The sequence below is a fragment of the Scleropages formosus genome, chromosome 2, assembly GCF_900964775.1.
Source record: "Scleropages formosus chromosome 2, fSclFor1.1, whole genome shotgun sequence".
Classification (NCBI taxonomy): Eukaryota; Metazoa; Chordata; class Actinopteri; order Osteoglossiformes; family Osteoglossidae; genus Scleropages; species Scleropages formosus.
The window spans coordinates 32,871,197-32,880,795 of NC_041807.1; the positions used below are offsets into that span (position 1 = coordinate 32,871,197).

At 49.3% G+C, this 9,599-nt stretch overlaps 1 protein-coding gene across 1 annotated transcript; it reads left to right on the forward strand.

Moving 5' to 3' along the window:
- Positions 1–580: 580 nt before the first annotated feature.
- ccm2l (CCM2 like scaffold protein) lies at positions 581–8,496 on the forward strand. The gene is made up of 10 exons (XM_018737627.2): positions 581–707; positions 2,305–2,472; positions 2,905–2,988; positions 3,325–3,508; positions 3,674–4,284; positions 4,603–4,732; positions 5,406–5,469; positions 5,897–6,056; positions 6,646–6,784; positions 7,930–8,496. The coding sequence occupies exons 1-10, from the start codon at positions 678–680 to the stop codon at positions 8,208–8,210; spliced, it is 1,851 nt and encodes a 616-aa protein (XP_018593143.1). The 5' UTR covers positions 581–677; the 3' UTR covers positions 8,211–8,496.
- The last annotated feature ends 1,103 nt before the right edge of the window (positions 8,497–9,599 follow it).

The window sequence follows — 9,599 nt, forward strand, 5'->3', positions numbered from 1 at the left end:
ATTCAAACCTACGTCCACCCCGTATTCCTGTGGGATAAATATTTAGAAAGGGAAGCACAACACTGCCCTCCCTGGGCTCTTCTGATAGCTCTAGCCATGCCGATGACGGTAAATAGACAGAGAGCGGAGATGATGAAGGATTTGTCCAACAGCCACAACATATGGGAGAGAGAGTGTAAGAACCGTGTTTCCTCCGCTCCCGTCTGGCGCGCCGCGGAGATGCGGTGCCACGTTCTGCCTGTTGAAACTCCGGCCTGCGCTCAGAAACAGAAGTATTTATCCTGCTCAAACATGATTACATAAATTCCTCCAGCTGAAGTGTCCTTTAACCTGCGCGCTATGGTTCGCCTCGATCGTCTAACGCTCTGTTTAGTTTGGGAGGAAATTGCATAGGAAACACAACTCTGTGTGTGTGTGTGCGTGCGTGTGTGTGCGCGAGAGGCTGCGTACACCTCGCTGCAAGGCCGTTATCAGTGCCGGGAGCGAAGGCTGCTGGGAGTTTATGTCAGGATTTCTGGTGGAGTTTCCTTTGAGACAGGAAAAGTTGGCCTTCCTTTGTTCATCGGGGCCCGACGCCCTGCGGCACTCGGGACGCAGCCGCAGTCTGCAGCCCGGAGCCAGACTGGAACTCCTCGACCGTGGCGTTGACCGGCGGCCTGCGACCGCAGACCGGAGGGATGGAGTACGAGCCCAAGAAAGCGAAGAAGGTACGCGTCGCCCGTACCCCCCGGGTCGGCCTAAGGTCCCCTGCGCGGTGAGAGAACTTTGCGTGGAGCGCAGGGTGATGAGAGCCATGGCTTGGCTGCTCGCCGAGGGCCTCGCTGGAGCACCGTGACTCTCGCTGAGCACCTTGCCCTTCTTCTTTATGGTTGCCATAAAGAGAGCTCTTGTGTTAAATATTGAGAAAACATATTTTCAGAAATTATGCTCTTCTTTAAAAAAAACCAATGACATTGCCTGCTTTCAGTTCTTGTACTTGTTGATATTATTTAATAATAAGTGCGAAGATATTGCTACGAAAAGCCTTGCTTTATCTTTTATTTGATGGATGCCTGTAACGTGGTTTATGTTGGAATTTGCTTAATAGCTTGAGTGAAAACAGAAAGAACAATGAAAGTGCTGTCAGAAATGTGACATTTTCCCCGAGAGAAACCGCAATGACCAAATATTTGTCAATAATTTATCAAAATCTGGATAAAATTTCAAATCAAGGTAAAATACTGAAGCTTAGGCTTTCTGCTACTCAGTAGTCTATAATGCATTAATATATGTATCATATTGTTTTATCCTGCCACATTCTAACATATTAATTTAAATGAGTTTTTTTAGCCTGAAGTCTAATACATAATTTCTTAAAAGCCATATGACTTTAAAAGGAAAATTATTTCTACATTTTTCTGCTGCTTTTCTAATTAACTGTATTTTACATTTTGCATTTCATAACTATAAGCGATGATTATAATAAAAGTGAAATAATATGAGCATTAAATAACAGTAATTGTTTGATGTGGCCGTAACCTGTAAGGAAAAGTAGATCATCTCATAAAATAATAACAATTGCAAAGTTTGAGACAGACTTTGTACACCTTAATTTTCCAGGTGGACATCAGATTTATTTGATGTATTTATGGAATTTAGGTGTGTAGCATGTTACATAGCCGTTAATATCGCAGTGATGCGGCCTGAAGGTTGCTGGTTCAAGTCAAGCTCTCAGTTACTGCTGTTTGATAGGGGCACTAACCCCGAACTGCTTCAGTAAAATACGCCGCTGTATAAATTGGTCGACACTTTGCATAATTGAAAGGAATTAATTTGCTTATCAGATACATCTGAATAGTTAAAAAATAAAGGAACACAATAAGCCTAACTGAATAACCTGGGGAATAAGTGAGTCATTTCTGATGGGAACTTTCTACTCTCTTCCATGAGGACAGAATATCACATCACATCCTTAATATTTCACACACACACACACACACACACACATCATCTGAAACTGCTTATCCTTTGCGGGGTCACGGGGAGCTGGAGCCTAACCTAGCAACACAGGGCATAAGGCTGGAGGGCGTAAGGCTGGAGGGGGAGGGGACACACCCAGGACGGGGCAGCAGTCTGTCGCAAGGCACCCCAAGCGGGACTCGAACCCCAGACCCACCGGAAAGCAGGACCCGGTCCAACCCACTGCACCACCGTGCCCCCCTTAATATTTCCAGAAAGTTTAAATATTGCTCTGAATTTCGTATGACTTCTAAAACTGAGCATGCCAGAATGCTATGGTCTGACAGCCCCTCCCCTTCCCTCCAGGGCTTCGTGTCCCCTATCAAACGCCTGGTCTTCCCGAAATCGGGACGTAGGCAGGTCGATAAGGGCAGCTTATACAGAAGACCCCTCCACACTGTCCCGCTGTACCCACCAGATTACCTCATTCACCCTGAGAGGCTCATCTTCGATTACGTGGAGAAAGAGGTGAAGGTAAGGAATCCTAAGGTTGAGGACTCATCTCACAAGTTCACGCAGGACTGTTTGTGTCTGAGAATCCAAACTCCGCACTATAGGCATCGGCATCACTGTGCTCAACCATCATCAGTCATCATAGGGCCATAGCACACATTCATTCACACACTAGGGGCATTTCAGCGTCTCCAGTCTTATTGAAACACATGTTGTCGGACTGTGGGGAGAAACCAGAGCACTTGGAGGAAACACATAAGACAAAGTGCAAACTCCACACAGAGGGAGCCAGATTTGAACCCATAGCTCAAGAGCTGGGAGGCACCAGCTGCCACCCCTGTACCGAAGCACACCTGAATTTCTTGACGGCACTTTATCTTTTCGACCGTGGTGTTGGCACTGTGATGCGTTGACCTTGCCTTACTGGTATGTTCACTTCAGTCACGTCTCCAGTTTCTAGGTCATCTGACTTGGGTGTCATGTTCCTTGAACCCATCCAGCCGTGACGAGCTGCTGCAGCTATTGGACACGGCCAGGGTAAGCGGAGCTGCACGCGTGCTGCGTGCCCAAGGAGCTCCCCAAACACCACTGCCTTACTACGGTATGCGCAACATCCAACTTAGATACATTTAACAGGCTAGCCGGAGCACCGTGTAGCCACGGTCAGCAGGGGGCATCGTGGTTAGAGCTGCCGCCTTGCACCTGAAAGGCTCTGGTTTGAATCCCCCCTCCTTTTGTAGTACCCTTGAGCAAATTCATTAACCTGAACAGTAAAATTTAGCCTACTGTATAAATAAGTAAATCATCGCAAGTGGCTTCATAGATGAGCATGAATGCAGATTGCATGCATTCAGAGATCTCCCTCCTCTGTAGACTTTAAAGGTGCTCTCCTTTAAGCTGAGCCCCGAGCAGGACTGCATCCTAAGCCTGTCGGCTCGCTGCCTGCTGCTCACCTGGCGGGACAACGAGAAGCTGCTGCTGCGCATTCCCACACATGAGATCGCCGCTGCCTCGTACCTGCGAGACGACGCGCTGCACCTCCTAGTGCTCAAGACGGGTAATGCACAGCCAAGGAGGCCGAGACACAATTACGACACCGGCGAAACTTTCTTTCCCGGCCGTTTCGAGTCGTTCAGAAGCATCATCGATGACGGCTGTGTGCGACTGCTTATTATGGCACAATGAGGCTTGTAGGTTGTGCATGACTGTCGTCCCCATATAGGGCTGAACGTGGACACGGTCGTCGCGGACTGCTGTTTGGACAATAAGCCTGGAGGTATTGAGGGGCGACGGCAGACTATGAGCAACAGTGACCCGCGACCAGCAGGGGGAACCATGGAGCGCCGGCACACCATCTGCGGCCTGGACTGGAAGCCTTCCTCGCGACACGAGCCCAAACAGACAGGAGGTGTTGGGGTCCAGGCTGGGGTGCAAGGAGCAGGCGGTGGTGGGGCTGGAGATGAGGGAAGCCTAGAGCACAAGCGGGTGGGAGGGAGCTGGGAGCGCCGGCAGACCCGCAAAGCAGGAGGGAGCTGGGAGAAGAGGCCCATGAGCGGGAGCTGGGACCGGAGGCCCGTTGGGGGAAGCTGGGAGAGACGCAACACCGGCGGCATGGGCGGCAGCTGGGAGAAGAGGCATGCGGGCAAGCCAGGGGGCAGCTGGGAGAGAAAGCAGACCCAGGGGGGTAGCTGGGAGCGGCGGCAGGCCTGCACGGGCAGCTGGGAGAGGGGCAAGTCGTACGGGAGCTGGGAGAGACGCAACCACAATCCCCTGGAGCCGACGCCCTGTCCGGATGCGTACTGCAACCTGGTGATCCTGGCGGTGGAGAACAGGGTAAGATACCCCTGTGTTTACCATTAGACAGCAGTGGGGACTAGGTGTGAAGAGCTAAATGCCGTTCTCTCGATGTAGACGAGCGTCGCCGGCGCGCAGTGAGACATACTGCGTCTGTTGGAATCAGAAGGGCTGACACCCTAGTGGGGAATCACTGTGACATAATGCAGCTGCTTATGTAATATGTGCACGAGCCGCCCCAAATGAGGCCACCTGCTGCCGGGGTCCGACCCTGGCGTTTGCCACTTGCCCCGGGGCTGTGGGACGAGGAGCGGAAGGAGGTGTCTTTCCGCAAACCGCTGCGATTCGCCCTGGCAGGACGCCGCCGAGGAGTACTGCGCTTTGATTTGCCAGATGTTCCAGATCATATACGGTCACGAGAGCATCGAGTGCGTGGACCGGGCCGGCTATCACTACGCCACCCCCGGGCGCTACTGGCTGCAGCGCAGTGAGTCAGAGCTGCAGTCGAGCGACACCTGGCACACAGCTTACAATTGCAGACGAGTCTTTACACACACACGCACACACACAGGTTCGCAGTGAGACTCACACTGACACACGTGAACGGGCGTTCCCACATTCATCAACAAACAGGAAAACACACTCAAGGCACAAACAAGTATACTAGCACACATACACACAAATGAAACACTTTAGGAGATATTCATGTGCAGTCAAGCAGTCCCAGTGCTCGCTTTATTATTCATTTAGTTGACGCATTTGTCCAAGGCGCCTTAAAATGTTCGTACGCTAAGCTTCTTGCAATGATTTTACCCATGTAGACAGCAGGGTAATTTTTACCGCATCAGTTCGGGGTAAGTACCTTGCTCAAAGGCACCGTAGCCAGAAGATTTATTCTAACCTGGCTCCTTCCATTCCGAGGCAATGGCTCTAACCACTGCGCCATCTGCTGCCCCTGCAAATGCACAGAGACATTTACTAACACAAACAAATGCATATTCCTATAGTACGTACAAACTTATGTCAGTTACGTGTTTAATCCAGGCAGTCCAGCAAAACACACACACACACACACACACACACAGATATGCTGACGGGTACCTGCATGTCCCATTTGCGGCTTTTATCACAGTTACGCAGTGTTAGCTTTGTTTTCTCAGGTGACAGCTGTCTCACAGATATGACATATGGCTACGATGCGGATTTCAGCTGCTGCAGCTCTTTGTGAGTCTTTTTTTTTTTTTATACGATCAAAAGACAACTGCTGACCAAAGGCACTCTGCCCTGGCAGCAGCGTCCTCCGGCATGCCAGCGCATTTCATTTCGCATCATCCATCATCTGCCACTTGCTTCCCATTCAGATGTGTAAACATCGAGAAATAGACGGAAATATGGAAATGGATGGAAATATTTTGAGAACACATCAAGCGGAAGGTTGTACCGTAGTAAAGACCGTGATCTTATAACCTAGAGATTGCAAGTTTAAGTCCAAGTGCCTGCTGTTGTACTGTAGAATGAGGTACCTAATCTGAACTACTCCATAAGCAGCAAACTAAGAAAAACATTTGCAAAGAAGAGTGAAGGTATGCGATTTACCTTTCGCTGGACCTCTCTTGGCATCCTGATGCCATTGTGCGCTCCTTCTCTGCAGTGACGGCTCACAAGAGGTCTTCGACCCCTACTATGGCGAGAATTACAGCGAGGGATCGTCCCTCTCCCTGCAGGACTCCTGCCGCAGCCAGGCCTCTCTGCACAGCGACCACGAGCCCAGCAGCGAAGGCTTGCAGCTCATGCAGGAGTACATGATCACGGTGAGACCGGGGTATTCTGCATACTGGATACATGCTTCGCAATTATTAATAGGACCTAACTGCTTCGCTAGAACATCCCTGGAGTGGGGAAGGTAAGGGACATTGGGTCAAATAGCAAACACTCACATGGTTTTCTTGGTAAGGGAGGGTTCGCAAGTGGTTTGGCTTTGCCGTATTCCACACATGACTTTGTGTTGGGAACATGAGGAAAATACGCCAGCTTCTTGGACCTGGAGCAGGAGTTGATCTTAAGCACAGCGGAGCGGCTGTGAAGTCGCGAGACCCCGGATATTAACCCCTTGCCACCACGTTGCTTAAATGATCACAAAAAGGTACGTTTGTCGGGGTCCAGTCCGCTGTGTACATGGTCCTTCATGCTGTTCTTACTGGGACTGGCTCCAGATCACCACAGCCTGAGCTGGAACAGCATCTCAGAACAGAAGGATGGGTGAATCAGTAAACTGAAAGTCTGGGATCTACAGCATGAACATATCGTAATGCCAGTGTGAGCAAGAGGCAACCCTCTAAGAGTAGGACAGCACGCAGTCTTTGGGTTTCAGGCCTGAAGAGTTTCCCCCATCCTCCGCAGCTGAGAAGCAAGCTGAATCCCCTAGAGATCCAGCAGTTTGCCCTTCTCCTGCGAGAGTACCGGGTGGGCGCCCCCATCGAGGAGTTCTGCTCGGGCCTCCTGCAGCTGTACGGGGACACCAGGAAGTTCCTGCTGTTGGGTGAGGCTCCATCTGCCACGGGGAAGCATCTCGTCAGCTCAAAAGAAGTGGCGGGAAACCCATAAATATGCACAAGTCGTCCATCGTGGAACATATTTTAAACTTCAAGCGAGAGGCTGCTCTTGTTGGTTTGAATTGCAAACCGCACGAGCTCACTGGTCTCGTCGCTAATCAATATTCATTAGCACCTGGCCTTCCCCGAGCTCTCCTGACAGGGACAGGAGTGATGTAAAAACAAGATCGCTGTATCTTGACACCAAGCTGAGTGTTCTTGTTTACGCTCTTAGTACCCGCCGCCTGTTCATGCATTAACCAGGACCTGCGGCGCTCTGCAGCCCAGTGGGCCTCGTTTTCGGCTCAGGGACTTACAACTCGCACATTTAACTGCCCTCAGCAGCACTGGGAAGAGGCATTCTGTCATGTTCCCAGGGGCTGGAAAGGCTGCATACGAGAAGAGAATGCATATGTTTGCGTTCATGATTCACTAACAAATGGTTCGTTTTTCCAGCTCTGTGAGTTGATGCAAACTGATGGGCCTTTGTTAAATTTGCATTAAGTTTTCTCACACTGAAAAAAGGTCTGAGATTAAAAAAAGAAAAAAAACACTGAGAGGCAGGTTGGGTGGCAATGCAGTGGCTGTGCTTTAGGGTTCTGGGTATGGATCTGACCCCCAATCTGTCTGGTAACCCTAAAGTGCTCTGTGTGACTTTTTGAGTGAATAAATCTGATACGGAACTTGGGGAAGGCCAGGAAAGGAAAGGCCCTGCATCTTTATTCACGTAATTCCATAAGTGGTTATGAAAACAAAGAGTGGTGGGTTGTTCTTCAGTGTTGTCATTTATTGTAGTAGTTGTAGGTTAGAGCTAGGTGTCTCAGCCCTAACTCATGTCTTTCCTCTGAAGAGACTGACAGGTAGTGAACCTAACCCTAAACCCTAACCCTAACCCAAACCCTTAACCTAACCCTAGCCCCTAACCCTAACTCTCATCTCCCAACACATGCCTTTCTTTTGGGAAGGCTGGCAGGTAGTGAACCTAACCCTTAACCCTAACCCTTAACCGTAACCCCTTACAATAACCTGAAAGCATCCACCTGACCTAAGTCTCAGTCTTCTGAATCCTAAATTTTACTATCGTTGATCCAAGGCATGAGGCCCTTCATTCCAGACAAGGACGTGGGTATCTTTGAGAGCTTCCTGGAAGGCATCGGCATCCGAGAGGGAGGGATTCTGACGGACAGCTTCGGCCGCATCAAGCGCAGCATGAGCAGCACCTCCGCTACAGCCGTGCGGGGCTACGACAGCTGGTCCCTGCCATCCGGCTCTCAGGACTTCAACAGGAAGATCACCGATATCACACACGACATCGAGGCTCTGGGCTTCGAGGAGGGGCACGGTGACATCGAGGAAGAAGATTACTACCTTTGAAAAAAGATTCAATTTCTAAGGCCTCGTACAAACATTTCCTATATTTCAAGTATGTCCTTTTTCACTATATAATATAGCTGGAAGAGGCATCGTAGCACTAAAAATTTCAGCTCTGTTGCGGAGCTTTGTGACAGTGAAACTGATTAAAAATCTTATGAATTTAAAGTGTATGCAAATGCTAGTGAATACTATCATCAAGGCCAAAATATTTAACAGAAACTAATTACCATGAATACAATATTGTATTTTTTTCTGTTCTCTGCAAAAACTGTAGAAACTTGGCAGAGAGCCAAAATAGCTCAGTTACATCACACGTCTGAGGTCTTTTACTGTCTATTTTTAGCCTGTGATGTTAGTAAGGGGGGGGTATGGTGGCGTGGTGGCGTGGTGGGTTCAGCCAGTGTCTGCTGTGTGGTGGGTCTGGGGTTTGAGCCCTGCTTGGGGTGCCTTGTGACAGAATGGCGTCTCATCCTGGGTGTGTCCTCTCTGTGCTTGACACTGCCCCTGGGCTCCGGGTTGCCACAACCCCACTTGGGACAAGCACTTATTGATGGTGAATGGATGGTTTTCAGGGAGGTTCGCCTTAATAAAACAGATGAGATCCAAAGAAGGTAATGATTCATACATGGCTTCATAAAGACCAAGACTTAAACAGGAGAGATAACAAAGTTGCATTTATACAACCCATTTTGCATTGAATGTAAATATTTATTCAATGATTCAAGCCCCCGGTTACATCGTCACATGATTTGCTTATATATGCCATGTTCAGCATGAGGAAGCAGGCTAATAAGAAACACAGTGAGAGAGAGAAAGAGAGAGACTGGATGAGTAGCTGGACATGCAGTGTACTGCACACGGCGAGAGCACATCTGGAACAGGCTGCATGGTGGGCTCAGACAGGCACAAATCCCTCCCCAGGGGGGCAGATGATTATGAAATTATTGCACCACCAGTCGACGTCCAGTGGAACCGTGATCTTCCAGTCCTGATCTGAACCACCGGACCTTATGTGTGTTCTGCAGCCGGCCTTGTTCTTCCGTTATGCAATTAGACATTGTGTTACTGTAAACCCAGTCAATACTGCTGCAAAGGATTAGAAAAAAAGAATCATTTGTTTTACCACTCTTTTGTTTACAAGGGATTTGTTTGAAACCAAGAATATTCAGAGTTAATTAAGAGTCATATGATCAGGTATCGTGGCGGTGCTGTGGGGAGCAGTAGTGCCTCGCACCTCTCGGGCTTCTGGGTTTGGACGTGGGTTCAAATTGGGCTCGGTCTGTGAGGAGTTTGCATGCTCTCCCCATGTTTGAATGGGTTTCCACCAGGCGCTCTGGTTACCTCCCACAGTCCAAAATCCACATTTAGGTCAGCTGGGGACTCTGCATT

What these genes read in the sequence shown, in the direction of transcription:
- ccm2l (XM_018737627.2), top strand. Translation starts at nt 678, where the DNA reads ATGGAGTACGAGCCCAAGAAAGCGAAGAAG. An exon ending in TCCTGGCGGTGGAGAACAGG is followed by an intron (nt 4,285 to 4,602) that starts GTAAGATACCCC and finishes TCGCCCTGGCAG; the next exon opens with GACGCCGCCGAGGAGTACTG. An exon ending in CAGGAAGTTCCTGCTGTTGG is followed by an intron (nt 6,785 to 7,929) that starts GTGAGGCTCCAT and finishes CGTTGATCCAAG; the next exon opens with GCATGAGGCCCTTCATTCCA.